Source organism: Zosterops lateralis (genome assembly GCF_965231275.1).
Source record: "Zosterops lateralis genome assembly, chromosome: 17".
NCBI lineage: Eukaryota > Metazoa > Chordata > Aves > Passeriformes > Zosteropidae > Zosterops > Zosterops lateralis.
In genome coordinates, this window is record NC_139777.1 from 6,792,893 (window position 1) to 6,819,639 (window position 26,747).

Genomic DNA, 26,747 nt, shown 5'->3' on the forward strand with positions numbered 1-26,747 from the left:
AACAGACACCAAGAGATTTACTTCTGTTCCCAACTGTAAATCTTTCTGAGCTCCAGCCAGCAAGATGTGCATGTTCTAAAATGTTCAGTGCTCAAACTGAACATTTCCATCATTTGTGCTGCGAAAGTAGAGCGTTTCATTTTCAGAGCCTGAAAGAGATTGCACTCCAAAACTCTTTAAGTAAACACTTCCTCCTGGGATCGTGATCTCATTCAAACTAAAAAGTGTACCAGAATTTATGATGTATTTTAATTACTATTCTTGGTACCACTCATTAAATTAGAAATTGATTGCCAGTTTCACAGTTTCCTTGTTAGATGACAAAGTGCTTATCAAGGTGAAGCAATGCAAAACTGTTACTATATATTCCACAATTTGGGATGATAAAAAGGCATGCTTTTTGTTGTGGTACTCATGTTACGGTGGTTGTTATAATGCCTCACTGATTGTCTTTTTTGTTTAAAGTTTGCTTTCCTCCATCCAAGTAAGAGTAGACCATAAATTTGTGAAAGAGAGGATCTGGCTTTGTCTGGTTTATGCTAGCAATGTAAAAAGCATTACTGCAAACATCAGAAGTATGTTTCATTGAACTGTGAACATCATAAACTGCTATCCAAAAGATTTAAGAGGATGATGCAAAAGATCCCTATACATAAAGGTGTTTCTCAAAATCCTTTTTTCTCTTTCTAATCCACAGTGTGACAGCGAGAGCGATATTGACGATAAGGTAAGACTGAATTTTCTTATTTCATATGCTTGGAAATTCCCTGATAGTCAAAATAAGAATGAACTTGAAAATAACGTTCTCCTCCAGTCTTCATGTCAAATTTAAAAATATCTACAATTGAATGAAAAATCATCAGATCCACCACTTTGTGATCTTGACTAGCTTCTATTTACAGGAAAGAAGGTCCTGTTAACATAATAGTCTTTATTGATTATTATGTGAGCATTTGGTGAGACCTGAGTTATAGCGTTAGTGCTGTTTCAGAGGAAGTTTCCTCTGATAACTTGTCAGGAGCCCATATTTTATATATAGTAACCTTTGAAGATGTCAATTTTGTAATCAGTTTAGAAGATGGGACCTGCCCTCCCAAGGCAGTGCGGTAACTGTCAAGGAGTGTTTTGTCATGTTGCATGCATATTTATCACAGAGCAATGATTTTTCTGACCTTCTTTTGAATACAGAGGCTGGTCATTGAAAGGTTGTAGTTTTCTGTTTGTGTGTGGGGATTTCTTGTTCACCTCTGCAAGGAAAACAGACAAGTCCCACTGTGTAGCACCAGTGGCACCATGCTTTTAAACATCAAATATATGAAAGACTTGAGAATTCCTTGGCAGCTTCTGGCAGATCAAACCTGGCAGTCTCAGGTCAGATCTTCATCAAACCTTCATTATATTTTGGCTGTCCAGTATCCTGCATTCATTCATGAGTGCTGTGGCACAGAGTTTTCTCTTGGATCAGCATTACACAAGTGAAGACTGACTTCAGATAGCCCTGTGTGCTCAGCAGCACACCCGGCTGCATCAGAGGTTACCATGAGTTCAAGAGACTACTCTGAAGGCTTCTCCTGGTTAAGTCTTTCGCTTTTTCTTACTGTTGTTAGAGCTTTAGAAACATTAGGGTTTCTTCAACTTCTTCTTTAAAAATCCCATCAGATACTAAATATCCTTAGAGTGCAGCAAAAGCTGTGTTTTGAGATGAAGGCTTGATTGAAGAGCAACATTTAAATCGTGTGTGTTGAATGAAAGAAACTGTACATATTTTATATCATTTTAGATTTGTGTATCTATGTATAAAGTCACTCCCTGGAACCACCCCTCTCCCCAAGTTCTGTTTCTTACAAGGTTACACAGCAGCAGAGCTGACAGCAGGGGTGGTGAGGATGAAATATTATTCCCTAAAAGCTTAGATACCATGGGGTTAAAACGTTTCTCAGACTGCCCAATCAAAGGAAGTAAAAGCAATCACTTAGAAAACTGTTTAAAGATCTGCCAGTCAAACCTCAGATGAAGTTGTAAGTGACATGTAGTTTTATTATACAGCTATGCTATTAATGATTATCTAAATTACACTGGTAGACCCAGCTAGCGGCATTACATCTGAGACTGACGTTTGTTAGATTAGGTTTGACTTCACCTTGTAGAGAAGAAATTGAAATCTGAACAACATTGATTAGCTTTCAGAATGTGGGATCTGAGGTTACCTTCAGAGGAAGCTGCATTGTGTTTGGCTGGTAACTTGCTGTCCTTTACAGCAAATGAAAGGCTATTATAGTGTTCCTTACCATTAATATGACATTTCTTTACATTTCTGTAACTGTAATTTGACCTTCTAGGCTCACCTATTTCCCAACTACCTTTTCCTTAAGGTGACTCTGCCTTAATAATAACATTTCTTTTCTTCATAAGGAAAGCAGCACAAGATCATCATCTTTGTATCTCTTGCCTGATCTGCAGAGACGTGAAACATGACATGGTTCTATTAAATAGGCCTCTGGAATTGAGTGGGGTTGCTTTCTTGTCAGCAAAGATGTGGGCACATGCATGTAAACTCACCAGGGTTGAAGTGAAGATGCTTCAAGCCTTTCATAGGGATAATGTAAGTGCAACATTGCCTTCCAGTTGGGGAACACAGGGGCAGCCTGACTCACTCTGATGATACCTGACATACTGCACTCCCCTGGAAACTTATTCAGTGTTTGTCTGAAACTTAACCTGACTGATGCAACAAAGAGCTATAAAAGTTTTGGTGTGACTGTCCTGGGGGACTACACTCATTTTCCTCCTTCATGTGATGGCAAAATGTATCTCCTGCTAATATTCCCAGGCTATTGCAGCCAGATGGAGCATTCAACATAGTGCCCAGCCCAGCACCAGCCTTCCCAAATGACGTGATGGGTCGGCTTCTTTCCCCACAATGCTGCTCTGCTGCCTGGTCAGCAAGAACCAGCTTTTTCAAGGTACACCTACACACACTTGCACTAAGGAAGGGCAGGGCAGGAATTACTAATGTACTTTTGATTTGCATAACATTTTTTTTTGTTAGTCATAAACAGCAGGTCAGTGTTGCCTGCATAAAACTCACGAGGAAAGCAGACAAAAAAAGTTCATGTACAAGTACAAACTGAGTCAGCGACTGAGCTAGAAGCAAAACTGAAATTTTCCACCTCCTACTTCTCTCTCTGTACCGTGCTAGTAATTACCCACTATTTATTTAGTTCATAGGTGTATGGGCTATTGAGCTCTTAATGTTTTCAAACATAGACTTTAGAGTAAAATTAAGGTTTTACCCTTGCTGCATTATAAAATATAAACACACTCCTGATGGTTGGGTTTTTTTCCTTGTGCAGGGGTCCAGGGGAGAAAAGCAATTGAGCATAGTCAGTCACACATACAGTGTATCAGAAAGAGGAGCCATTACTTTAGTGCAAGGTACAGTTTCACAGCAGATTGTGAGTGTTTCCAAACATTGCACTGCTATTTTTAATAATCGGAGAAGAGGAGCTCAAGGCTGGGGACTTGTCAATCCCATCTACTTTCTGAGAACTGTCTCTGGCCAAGTATAGCCTTTCACTTCTGCATCACTGCTGAAATCTCAGAGGAAGTAAGTGGGATGATGCTTTCTCACACCTATCATTCTGTCACCATGCACTTCTCACAGAACTGTTTGAGATACCCAAACTAATAAAGTGAGCTGTCCAGCCATTTAACCAAGTGAGAAACTTAGCAAGTCATGCATTCTCAGAGATGGAAATGCAAATCCTGTTTTCTTTACTGTATGTTCAGTGAAGGACATTGGTTTGGGCTCTGCAGCTGTAAGGAGGATTGCAGTGTTGCTTGCTGAAGCTGTGGAAATGATACTGTGCTTTTTGAGAGGGAGGAGGGAGAGAAAGGGAGTCAGTCTGATACTTGTATTACACTGTCTCTTCTCTGTGCAGTAGCTGAGATGTGAAGCTCACGGTCCATAAACATTGTTACTGAAAATATATACTTCCTTTAATAGCAACAACAGCATTAACAGATAGCAATTACCCTTCATTTTCAGGAACTATAAAGTCTCCATTAATTCAAGATTTATGTAGTTATAGCATTTAGCACAGGAATAACACCACAGAGAATTGGTTTATACACATGTAATGAGAGAGCTTATGGCATACTTTAGTGAACATTAACATAATAGAGTAATATAAACCATCAACAGTTCCACTTATTGTCTCTTACCTGCTTTAGCATCACTGTGAAAAGTGGCTAGCAGCTTGGTAATGTGCTCTGTTAAATGGTGTTCTGCAGAAAGCCAAAAGTCAACTTGTGTAAAACAAGGGAATGAGTAATCTCTGCTCGTTACTCCAAAATGTTGCTCTCATTTTTTTAATAACAGTGCTCAAGATTGCATTAAAAAAGACGCCCGTTTCTTTCTTTAAAAGTAATTCAGTGTTCATGTTCTTTCAGTCTTGGACTTCTGTCTGCTCTGTGTGAAATTGTGGGTTGTCAGCTTAATTACATGGCCCCGCTGTGTAAGTGAGCTCTCCAAATCAGGGGTTAGATATCAAGCATTCTTCATTTAATGTGGTGCTAAGTTAGATGTGCAAAAAAATGGAACTGCATTTCTAAGTTCAGTCAGTATTTACTGTATATTTGTTCTGTAGTTTATGTTTTAGCTATAGCAAGCAACCTCTGAGACCGGTAAACTTAAATCCAAGGTGGAGACAAAAAGTTTTGAAGTAATTTTTTTCTCATGACTTTCTGCAGCAGCCTGTTGAGTTCCTTAGGCTGTGCTTGTAGCAGTGTGAATCAGCCTTGCCAGGCTGTAGTTTGCTAATCCCAGCATCCCAGTAGGTGCCTGGAAGTCGGCAGCAAAGAGAGCAGGTGCAATTTAGCCTGTGATAGTTGGGAGGGGAGCAGCACAGTGGTGCTGTGATCCCTCCACCTAAGGCTGGGTTCCCATCCTGCTGCGTGCTGTGAAAACACAGAGCAGCTCATGGCTTAAGGATGAGATGAGAGAGAAGGGGCCCAGGTGAGTGGGAGGACACTGTCACTGTTTCAGTATGCCAGCAGCCTCGTTGTTGTCCAGCTTTGATTTCATAGGCATTAATCTAAAGAGGGTTTTTGTAGGTATTAAGGTTTTAGGAGGCATTTGAGAGGGAAAGTCAGGTAGCTTTATGGCCATGAATGGGAAGTTATTCTCTGTAGCAAAAGGCACAGTGGTGAGGAGGAGCTTATTTGAAAGTTTAACAAGGGGGTGATTGAATCAGACCAGTGAGAGGTGAAAGTTTAGAGCAATGCTGAATGTCAGTTTTGGGAAGAAGAGGTAAGCTGTGAAAGAGTCAAAACACAAAGAGTGATAGTTTGCCATTCAGGAAGTGAGAAGCTGTGTAGGAAGCAAAGCCACAGACTAGGAAAATGATCTTGCAGCAGCTCTTCCTTGGCACAAGGACATAGTTACATCTGCTGTCACCAAAGGAAAGACAAAATGGTAAATAAAGTAGGTGAGGTAGCTTGACCAAGAATGTAGTTGTGTGAATAATCAGAGAATGCTCATTATGTTACAGAGAACAAGGGTGTACAGGACTTAAAACATAGGGTTTTGAATATTTTGATGTTAGGAGTATTGTGAGTCAAAGAGAGTGCTGAGAGCTGTGGGCTTGGGTGAGAGATGGAGGTGATAAGAGTAGAAGCAATGAGAAGAATAAACTGTATGGAAGATCTGGGGGATGAAATTATCACTGTTGTTTCCACTGTGTTGACCTTGAAAGGGTATCCACAAGCCCACAGGAAAAATCATAGTTCAGGCAGCAGGAGAAAGGGATGCAATAATAAAGAGAGGTGTAAGAGTTGCTCTAGCAGGAATGGTCACTCTGTGTGTGTATTTGTGTATGGGATTAATCAGCAGTAAGAAAAGCCTCCTCCAGCACTATTGCTGGAGGCTTCTCTTCCTCTGCTCATTACATTTTATCTGGCAATGGAAAAAGTGAATTCCATCTGATTTGTTTTTGTGAGGCTGGAAGTTTAGTTCCCACATCAGATAATCTGTTATTTGCTATTTTTGAAGCTCACCCAGGTCCCCAAACTGGTTTTGTCCATCATTCAATTGTCCTTTTCTCTGAGAAATTAAACTTGGTACTTTTCCAGAAATTGAGATTTGTATGGTTGCAGCAGAAGGAAAAGATCAAACATGGAATTGAACCGAGGGCTTTCACATGGCAGTATTTGCACTTCTGTTAGCATTACACTTCAGTCTATGACAGTTTTCAGCTGTGGCTAATAATGAGAAATCTCTATTTGCCAGTTACTTCCCAGCTGGGTTCTCAGACAGAACTGAAGTGGTTTTTACCATAGGATGCTCTGGTTTATGGACAGCAGTGCTGAACGTCCTTGTGGAACTGTGTGGCTGAGCTCAGCTGCAGGCTTAGCATCATGCAATAGTATTGCATATAAAAATATGTAATACTATACTATGCTATGCTATATATATATACTATATATATATATATATATCCATGTGCATGCACACACTTGCACAGAATCAGTGCTTCTGCTAAGGTTTATTTCTTACAAGCACAAAAAACAGTGATACAGAGTGAAAACTAGTGAGAAACCTCTCTCCCATACAGTAATAACTGGGTAAAGTCTGTTAGTTTTCCTAATGGAAGAAAGCCTCTGTTTTACAGACAATCTGCATGTTGTTATTAAAAACAGATCTGCTTCTTAAACAATATCAAAATATTGAATTTAAAATAACCTTGCAGCCCTTGAAAGATTTGGGTGCTATAAACAGGCAAATGTAATGTTGTTGCCAGTACAGGAAGACAAAAATTCACCACTCAGTGAATTTATTTCGTCATTCTCCATGAATAGATTTACCAGAAAAATAGCATCCTTTAAGCCCACTGCATACCCAGTTCACTCAGTTGCTCTTTGGGAAATGCCAGATGGGGGAGAGACTTGGCATGCCCTGGGCTTCTATCATTCCACCCACCATGTGCATGGAGCAGACACAAAGGTTCCCACTGAGACTTGAGGCAGTTGAGTTAAGCCCTGCAAGTCCTTCCAGAGGGAGAGGAGCCTTCCAAGTTGTGCTTCTCAGCTACAGCTCTGGTAAATATTATTAGTAATAATAGCCCTTCTTGACCTTTATATTTAAATAAAGCAAGAATGCGGTTAAAAAAAATGAAACAGTCAAAGCTTCAGCACCAACGTGCTCCCCTCCCACTGAGATTTTGTGTTTTTCTCGTATCCATACAAAACCTCAAATTTTAAGTACATTAGTCTGTATATAACAAGCTGAGTCATCACAGTCTGTGGTGCCCATATTCATTCTTGAAAATGTAGAAAAGAGGCTTCAGAGCAAACAATGAGAAGAGCCTTCTAGTTTGCTAAAAAAAAAAATAAAATCCATCATTAACTCACATAAAAGGTTTGGAGATCTTATGGAGAGCTCTTGGGCACAACAGGATAATACCAGTTCTGTTGCTGGCAGTCAGCATGTCCCTGGCTCTCTGCTTTCCCCATTGTTTAACATCTCCCTGTTCCAGTTCCCCATCCAGGAGCATTTTCTTATCTTACCATAGACCTTGTGCAGAAACTTTTAAGATGTGAGGCAACAGAGAAGAGATCAGTTTTGTACAGCTGTCTGGCCACATCAGAAACACCATTATAACATTATTAGGTAGTCTGAGCTCCAAAGGGCTACCTGTGCAATGGCAGTAACTCCTTGGAAGGTAATCAGATAGAGCATAACAGAGTAGGCAGGTGATAGGAATTGGCAATTGAGTTAGGCAATTCAATCAATTAAACCAAATTATATAAATTAACCGTAAAGATGCCAAGGAGATGAGAATTCTGGAGGGTGCATGCTCCACATGCTCCAATAGCCACAATTGCAGGCCCTCATTTGGCTTGCAGAGTTTCTCATTCCTGTGTTCCAAAATCATTTGCCAGGTTAGGTAATACAGAAGGGCACGGTGTGCAGCGCTGATTCCCTTGGGCAGGAATAAAGGATACAGCTCAAGTGGGCTCTGTCCCTGCCCTGGCTGCACCTGGGATGGGAAAATGAACCTCCTTCTGCTCTGCCCACCCTTAATGTTCAAAGTGCATTATCTGCAAACATCATACTTTTCCCTCATCACGAAATTCAAGTTAGAATGTCACTTCTGATTCCATATTAGTCATTATTAGATTCTCTGTGTGTACTGTAAAGATTGTGTAATTCCAGTTAATACTATATATTTTTTTACATTTCCTGATGGCCTTTAATGCCAAGTTCTACCCAGCTACATTTTTCTTGAGAAAGAAAATGTTCTCCTTAGCAAATGGCTCACATTTGGTTTTGTAGTATCTGAAAGCTTCACTTGATTCCTGTATAGGCTCTTGGTCTTCCGAAGTTTCTGCATTTTGTTTGATACCCATGTGACTGTCTGAGAAATGTGATTCTACATTTCAGTCAGAGCTGTGCATAAGTTTGAAAGAGAGCAGTGGCTTGAATGAAGCTTTTATGAGGTCTTGTCTGCTCAAGGTGAATTCTGCAGGTTGTACTCTGGGGCACACAGTGCAGCAGAGCTCCCATCAAGCTCCCACTTCTGTATCTGGAGTGTCAGAAGCATCAACAGGTCTTGACCATCCCCACTGATGCCCAGTCTTCCACTCTTCGGTGGTCAAATTGAAATATCTCAAACACACCAAACAGGCTCAGTTTCCAAGGTTTTCCAAGCCTTTCCCTGGCCTTTGCCACACCTGTGTCAAAATTAGTTGGAGATCTTTGCCTAAATCTTTGGCAGCAGCTGACTTAATTTGTGGTTTACTACTCCTGACAGTTTATTGGGGAAGCAAAGCGTGCCTTCATCTCCAATAATAAACAGCCCACCCGCCGACACTTTGACAGACTTAATGGTTTTTTTATACAAAAATGGACAGACTTAATGTTTCAACTGTAGCGATCATCTGTCCTGATCTCCTTAATGAAATTAGATTAAGTGCACCTGGGAAAATGCTGAGACGGCACATTGCCTTCATCACCTTCCTTAATTTAAAACCAATTTGCGGGGAAAATATCCTCTGAAGCTGAGGGAGGCAGAGAGAAGGGGGAGGGAAGGGGATTTTAAAATCTATCTGGATAGCTACTGGCAGTTTTAATTCCTTTCCCTGCTGGCAATGTGAAATATTAACAGCCATAAGAACTGAGAGTTTAAAGACTTACTAACCTTTTTGCCTTTCTTAGGGGAAACAGAAACAAAACAAAGTCTTTACCATCAGGATCACATATAGGAACAAAGTCCAGGATATGCTGGGGCTCAGAGTTGGGGCTGGGCAGGGAAGAGAGAAATGGCTGAAATATTAAAGTGTCTTCTTCCAAGAGCTAGACCCTGTTTCCCTAAAATATATTGTAAACTCTAGGTGTTGGTGGTGCTCACTGTCTGCTTTTGCCTTGATAATGATTTAGTTGTGCCAAAAAACAGTAATTTGCCTGCATAGCTGTGAAATCAGCTGCAATATGTGCAATATAATGTGACCTGAAAACGACTGCAAATGTTCCTTTGGCTCATTCTGAGAAGACCAAGAAACATGTCTTTTTAATTAAAAATAAAACATTGCAAAGAATAACAATAACTTCTTTTTTTTTTTCCATGAAGGATGATTCTTGTTCTCTCACTGACTCCACTGATTGGAAACACGCTCACAGTTAGCTCAAGGTCTTCCAGTGCTGAGGTGGTCAGAGAGCACAGTAGTCTGTGATAGGCTGGAAAGTCTCTTTATAGCAGAATTTTAAATGCTTACAGCCTCTCTTATTTGGACTGTTACTGTCCAAGCTCAGCAATGCAGTTGATTTATCCATCTCCTGTCTCTGATTTCAGTATTGCAGGGATGGGAAAATTCATACTAGAGATGGGCATTTTCTGCTGCTTGAAGATGATTTTCTTTATTTGCTTAGAATTGGCTTTTTTCTTTGGGAAATCTTTCATAGCCCTGGCTGGGCAGAGATGTGCACCTTGTGTCTGGCCACTCTCAGGCTCACTGTGAACCCACACCAAAAAGGGAAGTCCCTTGTAACCCAGTGCTCTAGAAATGTCTGGTAACAGGCTGGGGTTTTGTCGACGTAATTGATGCACAGTCACTCCTGTTCCTCCAGCTGCTGCTGCTCACCCCTCAGGACCTCAGTCATGGTGACCTGTGAAGAAAAAGTCACGCAGAACAACCATGTTTGAAAGTCTCAGCTAAATTATATTAATTAGTGAAGGTGGGGCCCCGTTTTCAAAAGTGCTCTCACCCTAATCAAAGTCAGCAGTGTCCGTGGATGCTCCGTGCATCCCAAAATCTGTTCAGCCATCTTCATCCACTTGACTGGTCTATCAGTGGGACTCCTTATGTAAGGAGGAGCTGGTACGAGTAGCCCAATTGCTGTCAATGAATAATTTAAATGATTTAAGCCTCAGACGTGCCTCTTAATAATGAGGGAAATCAGCCCCATATGTCCTTGTCCATAAATACCAGAAGATGGGGACAAGTCACTTTTAAATGGGATTCATTTATTTTTAAATGGAATCATGATAAGTGTTTTAAAGGTAATCAAGCATGTGTCGCTATCCTGAATATTATAAATATAAAAGAACATTAGCCTAAAATTGAAGGGGATCCCATTCATATATAAACTCCATTAAAGTATCATGTAAGGATAAAAGCACAGAGTAACCTTTGGTAACCAACAAAGATTTAAAGGTGTCTGTTCTTTTTATTAATTGCCACAAAGGTGGCTGAAGTGACCAACGTGTGTTATACGTGTCACTATATATTATGGACACTCAGATCCCACTTACTGAGTGACTGCAACCATTTTCACCCCCTTTAAATTTGTAGATAACCTCACCCTGCCTGCAGAAGGTGAAGGAAGGTTTTTTAACTGTGATTATTGAGCTTGTTCCCATAAAACAACATATATCCTACCAAATAGGTCTCCCTCCTATCCTTGTATTTTTAGTCTCCCTTTTTTTGTGTGTGAAACACGAGTTTCTTGTCCTTTTCTCATCTCTCAGTTTTTGTCTGACAGCATCAGTGGCACCTCCTCTGCTCTGCCCGTGCTGTTGGCCCTGGGCTGTGAGATGCCAATCTCATGCTGGTGGTTTTCTCCATGAGACAGGCTGCCTTCAAGGACCAATCTGTGGCTCTTCCCCACAAAACCTAACAAATGTTATATATAGGATGGTATGCAGTTAGTGATTGTTTGTGTTTACAGCAAGTGTTACATTTTAGGATCCATAAGGCAGAGAATCCATATTGAGACACAGGGAAGGGGAGAAGTATGCCTGCCAGTTATTTTTAGTAGCACTGTAAAGTCAATTAGAACTAAAGCAGAAGTTTATTAGAAGTTAATTCATATTAAGAATAGCACTGCACTAGCTACCACTTTCATCTGGAAGCAGGAGCAAGTCTGTCTATGCTACTTGCTTTTAATATGATCTAGTGAAAAAAAAAAAAGCCTCTTTTTAAGCCATCCTATTAGCTTCAAAAGTTATTATATCCCATCTTCTTAATCTGTATGATCACTTGTGTTGAGTTGATTTGTCAGTGCTGCCAGTTTGCATTGCCATGGATGTAAAGAGGGTAGGAGGAAGGACAGTTCTTGCCTGGGCAATCTTATAGTTTTCAGCTACTTGGCTGTTCAGCTGGTGGATACATTTGGTACAGTAGCAGTGCTTGAAAACATTTGAAACAGGCCTGTAAGCCCCCAGTGATCATTAAATCTATTCAGTTTTATAATTTCAAACTTTATTCTCCCTCCCTACTTGGTCTCCTTTTTGCCTTCCCTCTGCCTTGTGGTTGTCTTTCAAGTTAATGTTGTCCAAGGCAGATGAACAGCACAAAAAGGATTGAATGGAGGTGGAAAAGGTGATGTTGTTACCTCTCAAAGTAGTTACTCTCCTTCCCTCTATTCAGCAGAATGACGAGCAATGCTAATCATGTAGCTGAGTCTCCTTTGCATCAGTTTAAATGCTTGAAGTGCTGTGAGACAGTGGATTAAGGCTGTGCCCTAGTGCCCTGCTAAAACCAGATCTCAGTTTTCACTCACTCCCAAACACACGAAGCCCACGGGCGCTGGGATCGTGTTTGGAGTTGGGGCTGTGCAGCACAAGAGCCCATTTCTTGTGGCTGAGTGCTGAAACTCGCTGTTCTCTGACCTTCAGATGTGGCTGTGTCTCAGGCTTGTACCTTAGGCAAAATTCCCATTCATCGTGCCATTGTAAAGAGCAAACATTGTGGGGGCAAAATAACTCTGCGGCGAGAACTGGATAATGTGGTTCAAGTCCATGGCCTAATTCCTCTGATGATGTTGTTTAAAACATTATTTTCTCATTACCCTTTGTGAGCTGAGCTTCAGAGCTCTCCATTAAAAATAACAGCAGTGACTTGAATTAATTGGTTAGAAAACATTTCTTCCTTCAGCCATGTTCCACAACAAAACCTGAGGAAGCCAAGAAAAATGCTGGCCCAGATTTGGAAGAAGTTTTGTTTAGAGGCCTGAAGCCTACACGTTGCTCTGCAGACAAACACACACATCCGTGGGTCTGTTGTAACTGCCTTGGGTTTACAGGAAAAGAAGCCAGGCCGGCTGCAGGGCTCAAAAACAGTTGCTTGCCAGATTCTGATTTATTTGACAGCCTCCATAATAAAGTAACTTATTTGTCTAACTCTTCCTGATTAGTCTGAAGAGGTTCTGCCAATCTGAAGAGGATTGACTAGTCAGGAAACCGCTGGTATTTTGGCTTTTTTTTCTTTTTTTTTCTCTTTAAGGGCTGTGATATTATTTGCAATAATTTCTCCTTTATTAAGTTTGGCATTTCAAAATTATTCACTGCTGCAATGTGAACATTTTCCACATCAACAATAAGTCTATTACGGAGAAATTTACAAAAACAAAATGACTTCATATTGCTTGCAGATGTATTCTGTAAAAGTAATTGTTTTTCACTAAATTTTAATGTTTCTAGGCCTTTGTAAACATAATGCCTAAATACTTTTATTCAATAAACGAGACCCATTCAGTAATTGCTTGCACATTTGAAGTCCAGTAAATAAGGAGCAGATTTCGACCAAAATCTGTGTATCATTTAAGCTGCTTAGGTCACAGCCCTAGGGCAGAAAAGAACTGGTGAGAAACTTGTGTTTTCAGAAGTGGAGAACTGTGACTTCAGAAACCAAGACAAATAAGCCCCATTTCTCTTTAATTAGTGGATTCCTGCTTTCTTTATTCTTCATTCAGTAAGGCTGGGAATTCAAAGGAGGCTGGAGATGTTAAGCATTCTGTTCTCTGGATTTTCTTTATAGTCTGGGGATACCAAAGTCCTTGAGGCTCCATTGGAAATCCCATCACACAAACCCATATTTCTTTCCTTGAATGCATTGTTTTCAGGTTGGAAGCACCATTGTGCATAGACAGAGAACATACACACATGTGGAATGGAAATTGTGGCTGATGTCACTAACTGTGTGCCTTGGTTTTATGTGTATTAGGTTTAGCATGTACTAGTTTTTAAAAGGCAGAAGTATGGGAGGCCTCGCTGAAGCAAGGAGAACCTCTAGGAAGCATCTTGCTGTCTTAAGTTTGGGCAAAATGTCAAAACTTAAAACAAAAAAGGCAGTGCATGAATAACTGCCTATTGCTTGTCATGCAAGAAAAATAACTCACAGAGCAAAGTAGAATCCAGAAATAAAATTGAAATAAAACCAAAAACAAACAAATGCCACATGTATTGTAATTTTTGTGTGAGACATGTTTGGTGGAGTCCTTAAATCAAACAGCTTACAGACTGCATTGATGAGCTCTCATCATGCCTGAGGAAAGCAATACCCAGTGAAGTATTTTCTGTGATGGTTTGTTTTCCTCTACAGATATTTTAAAAGGCACGAGGACCTTTTAATTGAATCAAGAAGGGAAAAGGTGGGCTAAAAGACAATGTGTAGTTTTTCCTTGGACCTTCTGTTCTCCAGACACTGTATTCTCATGGGTGAATCTCTGGCCTGTTCAAAGGCAGCAATAAAATCCTGTTTCATTTAAGTGTGACCAAGATTTCAGCTAGTATCAGCAAGAGTGCACCTCACTGTCCCTGAGGCCACCATGGTCTTTTAACATGGGTGCACAGGTAAACAGTGACAAAGTTGGCCTTTCTCTGGATGAAGGTGTGTGCAGGAAATGAGCAGTCATCTCCTATGGCACCGGGGCTGTGGGGTGCAGCAGGTCACACTGACCCTGTTCCAGGTGACAAGTCATGAAAAAGCAGACCCTTTGAGAAGAACTGACTTTCTACATATCAGTCCTTAATCTTTTGCTCGTCTGTATGACAGGGTGTTTCCCAGCCAGCTCCATCCTTGTCTGATTCCCTCTCCTTTCCCCCCTCCTATCCAAAGAACAACAGCTCTAAAACCCCATAAAGCTTTGCAGCTGTTTTCACACATAATTAAATTGTCCTGGGTAATCCTTGCCGGTGGCCTTTCCTACAGTGGTGGGGGAATCACATTGAAGCCGCCGCTGTGATTCGATTACTGGGATTCCTGTCCAGATCAGCTGCTCCACCAAGGCCTCTGTGATGTTTCCAGGGCTCAGAAAAGCTTCACACAGGGAAGAGATGCTTGTTCCTCATAGCAGCTGCCTCTGCCTGCATGGGATGAAGGAGACACAGAGCAGGGAGAGGAGCTTTAGACTCTGTACCTGTGGCTATGGCTTGGATGTTGCTTTTGAACCCTCCCTGACAGACCTCTGGACAGGCTGCTCTGATCCATTCTGTTTAGAAGCTCCCTTACTGGTTTTGGTTTTATCATTTTCACTTGGCCAGAGGTGTGTACCAGCTCTTCCACCTACACATCTTCCTCTCCTGTGCCTTAACTTTTGGTTCTTACTTTATCAGTTATTTCATGTTAAAGCATAGTGGGAAAAATATCGAATCAAAGGAAAAAGGGGTGTTTTGAAGTGACCCTTGAGCATCAAGAACTGCAGTTTTCTTCTGGAGTTTCCAGAGGCTGTAGAATTTTTCAGAGCAGGAGTGAGCTGGCAAGTATTCTCTCCTTTAGGAAAGTCAGGAAAATCAGTGTAACAAACAGGGACATACCAAAGCCTTTTTTTCTCTCTGGGTAGTCTCTCCAGGGAATTATATATGCTGAGTATTGCCATGATACATGCTCTTTATTATGTCTCTCAGTGCACAGCACCACTGCTGAAAGTACTTCCATTCACTTGTTATCTAATCTCTGTCATCAGAGGTCAATGGATACAGCCCAAGGTCCTCCCTTGGCTTCTTTCCAAGCAAAAGCCCTGCATCCCTTGAAAAGGCTTGTTTCAAATGGAGTATAAACGGGGACTTGCCTCACACACTGGCCAGGAATCCAAGTTCTTCAATGTTACTTTCTTTGGTTGTGACAGTCAGTCTTGCAGCTTTGTCACTGATTTCTGAAGACAGCTCTATTGGTGATTTTGGAAATGACCTGTGTGTTGTATCAAAGTCCCCAGGAGCTCCTGCCAAGGACCATATCCTCACTAGGATACTTAATTCACAAAAAGGCTGTCCCCATAGAGGTTGCTCATGTAGCAGGGAGAAGACAGGAGAGAGTGTGCATGAGCTCTAAAGAGGTCCCCTAAGCCAACAAGGTGAGGAGTGGCTTTGTCAGACCTGGGAGGCCTAACTGCTGTCTGTGGCATTGCCATTAAAGAAAATTTTGGGGAGGATAATGAGGCAGGTCTGTAGGTGTTAGTGGGAAGCTCCTCCCAGGCACAAGGGGAGGCTGGAAGAAAGCGTGGTCCAAGAGGTGGGTACAGGGGACTGGTCTCAACCTGTTCCCTCTGTGGTTGGGCACGTAGGTGCTCTCCAGACAGCTGGAAAACGATGAGAGAAGAGGAGATGCAGAGGAGGTGCAATGTTTTATGCAGTAGCTGTGTTTTGTAATAAACCTCTGTTATTAGAGGAGCAGAAGCTTGCATCCCAAGGAAAACACCCAGGTTGATAGGCTACCCTGTAGTCTGACTAGACATTTATGCATGAGGGAAGGTCACATCATAGTAATTGGATTACCTAATAAATAGCTGGATGTGGGCCTGTTACAGACAGGGAAGGCTTGCAGAGCACTCCCACTTTTTTAATTGCCGCTTTAGCCTGCTGGTAGGAATTGGGAGGTGTTGGGAAATGACACAATAGCAGTTTCAAGAGCATTGCTCATGAATCACTGTCTGAGTACATCCTCTGCTCTCGTCTATGTCATGCGGCAAGAGGTTTTTATGACTATTTTGTTTGTTCCCATGATTTATTCCAAGCATTCTTCTGCGGCTGCCAAGGCAAGGTAAAAGATGCTTGTCTCTCAATGTGTTCTTGTAAGTCTAAAGTTCAGGGTTATTTTCTAAAGGCAAAATGAGCATGGAAAATCTTGTCCAATCTCTGCACAATTTTTTTCCTTGAAGCAGCATTTGTCTCTGTCATGTGCAGCTGACTTCATTCTCTGCTAGAAGCTTCTCACTGGTAAGCTTTGCTGTCATCCTGGATACACAAATTATCCTTGTTTATTTTGGAAGAGCTTTGGAGACATGTTCTCTTCATTCTTCTCAAAGTCACAGAACACAGATGTCTTTTCCACCCACCTGTAAACAGGACAGGAGGGAAAGCCAGATGTCAAGGTTACCCTACAATTTATACCATGAAGCCCTGCTTTTACATGCTTGCAATATGCCCAGACTTTGTCATTGTGAGTTTCCTTACTGAGAGTCTTCTTCAGACTGAATTATTTGGGTGGATTTCAGCTGAAACACTTCAGCAGAGTGAGATCTTCCACTTGGTTCTCCTTGCTGCCAGCAAAGTTCTGGAGCAGAGAATATGGTAGATAGCAAAAGCACATCCGTTTACACTTACAGCTTTTCCTGCTGGCATCCAGCAGTGTGGAAGAAGATGACAGGTGCTGCAGGGTAGAGGTGTGGGCCTTATGTGGTGTTGGGGAACCAGAGCCTGTGGAAGGATTGCTGAGGAAATGTGGGAGCCAGATTTTGAAAACAAAACACAACTAAAGCATGTGTGCAAAGGGGAGCTAAACTAAGATTGCATGAACAACCTGGATTTTTTTTCCCCCAGATTTTTAAATATGCTTTACTTTGCATTTTTCAACATTTGTTTTTTTCATGCCTGGTTTTATGGCGCATAAAATAAGTGAGACTATATGAAAAGCAGTGTTACATTTTGTGTGAGCCAAAGAGCCATCCTAAAGTGGGAAGCAAGAAAGTGTTTATCAAATGCCTGTGTATGTTGTTGGTGCAAACAGATGTTCTCTATGTGAAACTTGGATAGGAACACAAGTTTAGCAAAGCCTACTCTTGCCTTTTGCTGCTGCTTTTAGGGATATATCAGCCTTCCAGAGATCAGGTTCTGCAGATGGTACAAACCATTGTTTTTTCTTAACAAGGTTTGCCAAGTTTGTCCCTGATTGTAAACCTTTATTTCCTGTAATTTAAACAAATGGTGCATTTCAGAAGTGACTCAGTTCCTTGAAATAAAGATGTATTTCTGCTAGCTGACTAGATGGAAGCCTGGTTCATCTATAACACTGCCTTTCCCAAAGCTCCTGCATGGCCCATAACATTGCCTGCAGCTCTTCTCAGTTTTTCTCTGAATATTTCCACAATCTCTTTCGTGCCAGTCCAAGTCTGAAAGAGTGTTTGGGTAAGTTTTCAAACCATCAGTATTTGAGTGGATTGGCAAAAAGCAAGGCAGTTGTTTCTAGTACTGACACTGCTTTCCAGAAGAGCAGGCATGTTTGAGATGATCTCTGGTTTTGTGTCTCAGAAAAATTAATGCAAGTCAACTAAAATGCTAAAGCCAAAAGCCAAGTGAAGGCATAGAGGATGCCTTTTGTGACATTTCATTACTGAGCTGATCTGTAAAGGTCTAAAGTTGGTTTGAGTTGTATTACTGTTCTAACTAATCTGCCTTGTCTTTGAACCTTTGATTGCCTTCCTTTGCCTTTCTTTTCCATACCTGTATTTTGGGTATCGTAACTCTAGCCTGATACTCACAAAGTTGTGAGTGTAACCTCTAGCTAACATTCATTCTTCCTTCTAACCTGTCTTACTTGCTGCCTGATGACCCATTAGGCAATTTTTTTAATTAGCAAGTTAACTACTAGTTTGCAGTGCCACGATTTTAAAAAATCCCAAACTAAACACAAAACACTTAGCTTCTCAAAAGTGTGGGTTAAGTTATTTACAGTACTTTTTGTAAACTTCTTGAATGTATTTATTAAGAGTGGCAAATTTTTGTAGCTGGTGGCCTCCTTATCTTGTCCTCCAGTGTCTTTGGTAAACAAGGAGAAAGAAGACGATGTTTGCTTCTGTTTGAAAAACCCTAAATAGAGCAAATTATTGTCTAGAGCAGAGATTTCATCAGATACTTGTGGTCAGCCAGAGAGATTTGCACAGGCCTCAGACACCTGCATAAGAAGAGCTGCAAAACCTGTTGATGGAATGAATGACATGCAGGGACTCTACCAAAACTCTCCTTAGATTTCAGCATAAGTGAAAACAAATGTTCTGCTGTAAATATCCCCCAGGTGAATACATTTTTTCTCTTCACAGCTTTGAAACACGCTTCAGGCTAGAGAGGCTCCCTGGAGAGGGAATTTAGCGCTCAGAGCTAAAGGTCAGGGTCAGGTCACTCTGCTCCATTTGAAATTTGGCACCTAGGTACATATGGCAACTGCATCATCGCAGGGGCTAATTTGCCAAATCAGATTGCATCCTCTTTCATTGCTGTGTGCCAAGCTCTTATGTCAGTCTGCTCCCTGCAAAGTTGAATGTCGAACATCCAAGACCTTCTTGTAGCACCAGCCACTTTCAGCAGCTGGGCTCCTTTGGAAGAAAACCAGAGCACACCTACCTGATAATAAGAACAACATTTACATGGTGGTTTTGATTTCAAAACTTTATTAAGCATCAAAGGCAAAGTTGCACTTGACCCTTGGAGGCATTTACAAGCAGCTCTCTTCCTTGCTCATGCACAAGGGCCGTGGGATGAGTGGGTGGAATTGCAGCCTCCGTAGAGGCGGCTGCAGACCCTGGCTCACAGCCTCTCCTGTGAAGCCAGCACCTCCCAGGAGTTCCCCAGGAGCTTATAATCAAGGCACAGATGGATGAGAGAAGGAAGCAGAGACACTGGAGAAGGTAACTGGTAAGGATAGGGGTATGCAAGAGCATTTGTTTGGCTGGGTGCAGAATCCACGATGCTCTCAGCGTTATCGCGCTTGAGTCAGAGTCAGGTTATTACAAGGCCCCACTTGGGATGCCGTGGTTATCTTTACACTACAAGTTCTAGCAGCTTAATTAGGTTGGTCTGGAGTAGGAGGAGATTGGTGAAAACTCCTGCTGCACATGCAGCTATGCTGAGAAACTAGTTTTTTCCCAGTACAGCTTTGCTTTGATAGGTTTTGTTACTGGGATGAGTCGCATGCAGTGTTGCAGTGTTTCAGTGTTACTGGCATTAATACACAGGAGTTGTTAAGAGTTTCTAAACCTGGATGTCCTTTCTTCAAGACAGAAAAAAGGAGTCATGGAAGTGAAACAATGGAAGAACTGCAGTGAGTTTCTGCCAGTGATTATACTGAGATTTGGGATGGTTTTATTCCTTCTTCTGTACCCAGGCAGCTATAAAAGGCATCTCTGTTGTGTCAGTCATCTGGATGCTTTTGCAGAGGCTAGGGCAGGGAGGCCGTAGGGGAGGGCAGAGGAAATGCTGAGATAAAGGGGGAAACTTTGGAAAACCCAGAAGGTGCTGGAGGCTTCAGCTTGCTTCAATTAGTGGAAGTCAGTGTGCACCTCCTTCCCTCACTGCCTCCCTTTGATCTTTCTTAAAGGTGTAATGCTAGAAACAGATTTAATCATGATACAAAAAAAACGGGAAATGCAGTCTGTAGCTTTTATGATTATTCTCTCAAAAGGGCCTTGGAGATTTCAGCTTTCCTTTTCTTCTGGCCTTGGAGATAGACATGTTCATATAACCCTGCCAGTTAATCATTCCTATCAGTAACACGCCTGCTGCCAAGATCCGGCATTTCCTGATACAGAGTCTGTGCCTAAAAATTGCCAGCTCTGAGGGGCTTTTGAGGATGGTGATTGTTTTCTCTGCAGAAGGGTGTGAACAGTGGTTCTGGAGAGCACATTCCCTGCCGGATAATGGTGCACCCACCCTTTGCCCTCTGTTTCTGCTGAGCAGTCAGTTGCCCTGATTTGTAGTGCTCTCCAACGCCTGTGCTCCTTTTTCCTCCCCTTTTTCAACATGAAGAAAGGTTCATGTGTTTAACCTTTCGAGGCATTATTGTTGGTCTCTGTTCCCCTTGCCAAGAGGATGGGGATGTTTCTGAGTAATGAAGTCCAGGAGCAGGGTGGGACTTTGGACCAGAAGGTTGTGTTTATCTGCTATGGCATCCTCGCCACAGTCATGCAATTGGGAGGAAAGATAATCTTGTATTTCGAGTGATTGAAGCCTCCTAACAGAAGATAAAAATACCTCTCAGAAAAATAGCTGGCTAAATACCCATTGGTGTTATGCTGTGTCCAAAAGTCAGGGAAGAATTTTTAGCCTGTCAAGCTACTGAGAGCAAATGTGAGCCATGTTTTACCCTAATTCAGTAAAATAAAAAACAAGCCAAAATGTTTTGTAAAAATTAGTCTTTGATCTTTCCTAATGTGCAGCCTGTGTTAGTGGTCACAGCTGTCCAATTCTCTCAGCCTGTTTCTGTTCTCCCTGATGCCATTTTTACATTGGTGCAGTTTCAGTGGCGTCAGTGGAGCAGTTCCAGATTTATACCAGCAGTTTGGCAGACCCCAAATGTTTAAAAATCATGAGTCAGGCTCCGGAAAATAATGTGATTTTTCTTAAAAATCATTATTTAGAATAACACATTGGATTGGGAGTATGTCTTTTAATTTTCTTTTGAATGTTTCTGCTGATGGGTGCAGCAGGTTTTCTTTAACCTATCTGTGAGATGTGGAAGGTTAGTTTGCAGTTGCCAGTGAAAGCTGTGACTCCTGCTCAAGCACAGCACTCCTTTAAAACATATAAACTTGGAACATTTAAAGCAGAACTATAGTCAGATATTCTTGCTCTCTGTCTGGGCAGCACTTGGAGAGAAGTCTCTTTTAACGTATATAAAATGTAATTAATCAACACAATTAATAATCACAATTTTAATCAACATAGTGAATATAACAGCTATCAGTATTTTGTATTAAGATCCTGAGAGTTGTCAGAATTGCATTTCAGTAAGAACAGAATGCATTGATTCACTTCTCTGTTGACTGATTTTTACCAAGCCTGGAGACAGAACACGGAGCGTCCTACCCTGAGCAAGTTTGATTTTAGCTTGGAACCACGACACCAAGAATCTAGCCAAGTGCTGGAGTTCCTAGTGAGCTCATATTTTATACTCCTGGTTGGATTAGTTAAACTGCTCTGCAGGAAAGCCTGTGTGTGTGTGTGCTTGCACAGATCTAAACAAAGCCTCCTCACACACACACAGGAAGCCAGCCAGCTACTCCATTGATTGTGGGTTTGTCTTTCTGTTGCCCATGCCTGTGCCTTTTATCATTTATTTGGAAAGTTAATGAAAACAAGCTTAGTACAAGGAAAAGCACCCAGCAGAGCAGCCATCAATGCTGCAGAAGTTTCTTCTTGCCTGCTTATAATTAATGCCTCTTCCAGCAGAGAGAGACTTAATGTGGCAAAGCCAGCCAGCATATGCATCAGTCTGCTGGAACGGTGATTATTGATAATGGCTGGGAGGGAAAGCTGCCTTAGGTAGAAGGAAGACAGCATGTCTTACCTTGTGTCAAGGAAAGTGTGAAGACCATAATTTTTTGGAAAATAATTTTTAAAAATTAATATTTCAGCTGTCACAATGACACCAGAAGCTCCGGGTGGTGTTGGCTGTGCTGTAGAGCTGTTCTGAAAGACTTAACATGTATTATAAGTCCAGTCTGGCATGCTAGTACACAAATGCCACTTTTGTTGCTTAAAAACAGTGAGCCAAATGTATTTTGGAAACAAAAGATGAACCCAGTACAGCATTTCTGGTTAGTATAAAGCATGGACTGAGTGAACTGGAATTAAATATGCATTGAGATTAATGAGGGAAGTTGTAAGCAAAGGAGAGAGGAATGATGGATGGTGATCTCCACTGAGGTGATCATGCAGATCTCTTGGAATAAACGTCGTACAGTTCATGTGGTTTATAGCACCAGGTTTACCACAAACTCCTGCAGCTCTTGGCCTTGGCCTTTGGAGACACTGCCCCACACAGAAATGCCTTCAGCCACACTCAGACCAGCATTCTTCTGCTCTGGGATTTTAGAATGCCTGTGTAGATGGTGAGTTAATGACCCAGCAAATTAATTGCTTCATGAAGCTGCATTAATAATTGATGTTCTCTTACTCCTTTTCATATTACATACAAACTCTCCGTTCAGCATCTGCAACAAAAACAGGCAAAATTACAAAATTGCTTATAATCCCTCACTGAGCATGCTGCTCTGGCAGGATGGGACAAGCACTCAGGTACTGCTTTTAGTGCTGTACTGAGGAAATAAATTGTATCAACAGGGCCTGAAGTCTCAGGAAAACTTGCTGCCCAAGGGGTAACAAGAGGTCACTTTGTCAAGATTAGGGGTTATGCATTTCTTGCAGGAAGCTACATTTTAGTTGGGACCTGCCTGGTGTCTGGAGGAAAGAGCAGTGAAAGCTCCAGTTTAAATCCACATCAGCAAGAAAACACATTTAATTGAGAGGCCTTATCTACACAGAATATTGTTGGTTGTGTGTGACTTTGTTTTCTCAATCCATATTTCTTATTCTTGCAGCTCTACCTTTGAGACCACCTGATAACAAATCACTGTGTCACTTAATTGTCTGGGACTTTCTCCTTTCTTCAGATTATTAAATGAGGTGATTTAAACATTAAGTGCAGGAGATCACTGATGGGCCTCTGTTAAACTACTGTACCACTGGGAGAGATAACTAGAGATACAGAGACATGTTTTCAGGAAAAAACAAACATTTCTAGGAGGAGCTGGGTGTGCTAGTGACTGGTGTTTAACCTGATGTGAGGTTTGATGGCAGCTGATGGCCCCTGAGTCACAGCCATGTGTTCCCTCTGGCACTACCACCATTCTGTGTTTGAGCAGTGAGCTGCTCCAGTAAACTCAGCTAGCTGAAAAGTTGGAGGTTTGGGGTACTTTTGTTTGGCTTCTCTTCATCTGGGACAACTCTGGATTTCTGTGTTATTTCATGAATTCTAGTGCTGGCACTGAAGAGGAGATGAGAATGTGCAGCCAGGGAGCCCACAGTGTTTAAAGCTCCTGTGGCAGAGCACCTAGGTATCAAAGATGAAGGAAGTTTATTTCTAATCAACCAGTCTTACATTTCAATCAAAGAGTTTAAATTTATACACATAAATAATTCATGCACTTATTATGCTCCACATTCAGAATGCGGAACGCACATTAACTTGTCCTTGTCCCACTCTAACAGATATGCAAGTGTGATCATCCCTGTTTTATTAGGGGAAAATGATACCAAAGGTGAGATCTTGGTGCATTAAAATTCGTACAGACCCCCCCCCCCCCCCCCCCCACCTTGCAACTAGATTTTCTCTTGAAATAACTGAGATGTCTGACTGTTGCTCTGAGGGTAGTAGTGGCACTTTCTAGCTCCAGTGCAATGATTGTGTCACAGGAAGGATATTAGGGTAGTTATGCAGCAGAAATAACTGAGTGTGGCATTGTCTCAGTGCTCCCAGGAATTAATAACCCCACAGGGATGTGAATGCCATACCTGCTTTGCCATTCTTAGTCCACGGGGCAATGCCACCTCTCATCTGAAAAACAGAGATAAGTGTGATCACTAATGCTTTATGCTAAAACTTATATCCTTGCCTCGTATAGAAGGATAAAATTTATTATTAAGCGTGATTGTGTTCAATCTAAAAATTTTGGCTAGTTCCTGAAAGAACATTTCATATAATATACATGAGTAAGCCTTTGGCTTGGGAAAAAATGTGCCTTTCCAGTTGCTGCTCAGTTTTGTGTTGTTCTAATTCATTTTCTTTGTTTGATTTTTATCTTGGCAAGATCCTGACTTGTTATTTTGGAGTTTGAGGAATTAGCATGTCCTTTTGATTGAAGATATAATTTAACATTATGTGTAAACATTGTATTGCAGCAAGTGTCACCTGAAATGTCTAAAGTAGACTCCAAATCTGTAGAAATAATGGGTGAGTCTTTCAAGTGTTATGGAGTAGCTGTGACTGATCCATCTTCTCCTGCTATAAAACCCCCCAGTAGTAACGCAGTGTCTTCTACCCTTCAGCCTCCCCATTATTAGCAATCCACTCACAATACACACCACAAATCACTGCTCCTGACTCATTTGAAAGAGCTGCTTGGGAGAGGGCATGGAGCTGACACAATGTCCATGCCTTCCTGGCCAGGCTGCAGGTGGAGCTGGAAGCCCAGCCCGATGTGGGGATTGTCTGGCACTTCCCTTGCCGGGCTGTTGACAATTGCCTGTAACTTTGCCAAACTTTAACTGTTGGAGCTGAAATTTTCCATGTCGTGTGTCTGCCTGCAGCTGATTTCCTTTTCTTTGAAAGTTCAGATAGAAAGATTTGGCTGCCTAAAAAAAAAAAAAAATAAAGTAGGGAGAAATAAATTGGTTTGGTCATGTTATAAGCACTTGCAAAGAGTTTGCTAAAGAACTTGCACACTTACATACTTTGAAGCGAGGATGTGAAGTTTGGCCAGACTTAGCCCCATGGAAGACAGATGCCTTTTGCTATCTCTACAAAAGTTGCATAAGTCCTGCCAAGTCAGAATACTCTCAGAAGGATCAGTTTGCACATTCTAAGAGTTTCAGGAAAATACAGGTAGGCTTTTGAAAGAAAAATAAGATTTCCTAAAGTAGTTTTCTGGATATTCTATATATGGAGTTTCCCAAAAGGCAACTTCATAAAGGCATGTCTTCCATCAGGAAAAAAAAAGAATGCTCAGAATTGCTTAGCAGCCAAGATCACAAGAAACCCCAAGTGTACTTTAAGGGCACCTGATAAGATCAATGAAAAAATACCCATTACCGCCCCTTGCCTCTGGAACATCATGTAAATCTGTCTGCACTTGCCTTTCACACTTTTAATTGAAAACATAAAGGGGTAGGGGGAGCATCTGAGCAGATTAGCTAATTGATTGATTATTTACAAGGAATCAAAATTAGAGGGACAATGATGTCTTTTAAGAGAGGCGTCAAGGCAAATTATATAATTATCAAGTTACCCGTATGCACAGTTTGACATGCACAACACTGCAGCATCCATTTGTACACAAATCATGCATCAGGGGTTTTCCTAGCACATTTTAAGAGAATTTAACGTGCCTTTCTCAAAACCACAAAAGCAATGCCATAGTGCATTAAGAATGAACTATTTATCTCTGGCAGCAAGTGCTTGTCTACTTCGTGGATGCCAGTAGAGGTTTCAGTGCAGTATTGACCATGGCTTTGATGAATGATCTGGGGCCAAATCCCTCTCCTGCTTACTCCTGGGCCAGAGAAAGGCTCATGAAGAATGTGTGTTAATGTGCACCATATTCTCAGCCATCTGTTGACCCCATCTGACTTGCTCTTGCCTGTGCCTGTGGGGCTGCTCTCTGGGGAGAGCCAGCAAAGGTCAGGAGGGCACCCAAGCCTTGTTGTAAGCCGCCGAGTGGCAGTACCATCTGTAAGACTTTCTTCCTCTGCTTCTGTTCCAAATCTGCCTTATTGAGGGTGGTGGACAAGTATTTTGATATAATTAGTTAATCCTGAAAAAGCCAGCCCCCATCTCCGACAGCCAGCAGTCCCGTCCCGGCTGGAGCAGACCCGCCAAAGGGAGGGACCTGCAAGTTCATTCTGGTTGTGCTGTCTGCTGACAGCCCTCAAAACCCATGGGGATGGCTTGGCCAGAAGTGATTCCTTGCAATGAATGGTGTGATTTGTGCCAAGTGTTTTGAGACTATCTTCTCTTTTTTTTCTTTTTTTTTCTTTTTTTTTTAATATTCATGTATTCAGTACTTTTGTCTGGGCATGGGCAGCCTACCATTTTGGCAGTTTGAAATTTAAGCACCTTTCTTAGTAGCAAAAGGCAAGTTCTCAAACGTTTCCCCTGGTGACATTCACTCTTGGATGTCTGTTACAATCTTGGCAAGCAAAGATGACGGATCAAGCACAGAACCTGGCCTCCCCTCCAAGTTGCCTTGATTTCTTATCTCTGATGCTGGGTTATTTTGCACAGATCTTGCTGTTTCATGGGTTTCACGGTCCTATTTCATTTAATGCCATCCTGGGGACACATGAGCCCAGTCTAAAATGTCATCACAATGTTTGAGAGTGGTTTTGAGAGTCTGTTCTGCACATACTAAAAACTGTGTCAATACATAGTCGGGCTTTTAAAAGTGGTGTTTATAGCACCATAATGACTCTGTATCTAGGTCTTGAATCAGAACAGGGTGTGGGCCCTTTACAATGTGAATACAATAACATGTATTAAATAACATTGAGAAGTTGCTGCCAGTGCACAGTAGCCAATTTTCCAATGTTAATACCTGAGAACAACAAATCGCGAGTGATGCTGGCCAGGCTGGTGGCCTTGGGCCAGCTTTTCCCCAGGCAGGTCTCTCAGGTCACGCTGGCTCAAGGTGAGCTCAGAGCTCG

At 41.7% G+C, this 26,747-nt stretch overlaps 1 protein-coding gene across 17 annotated transcripts in view; it reads left to right on the forward strand.

Moving 5' to 3' along the window:
• The window catches only part of FBRSL1 (fibrosin like 1), a 505,935-nt gene that overhangs the window by 335,481 nt on the left and 143,707 nt on the right, over positions 1-26,747 (forward strand). For all 17 annotated transcript variants that reach the window (XM_083874230.1, XM_083874222.1, XM_083874217.1 and 14 more), the window contains one exon: positions 698-727. In XM_083874230.1, the coding sequence (XP_083730356.1) occupies positions 698-727 (30 nt within the window). The remainder of the gene's footprint in view (positions 1-697; positions 728-26,747) is intronic.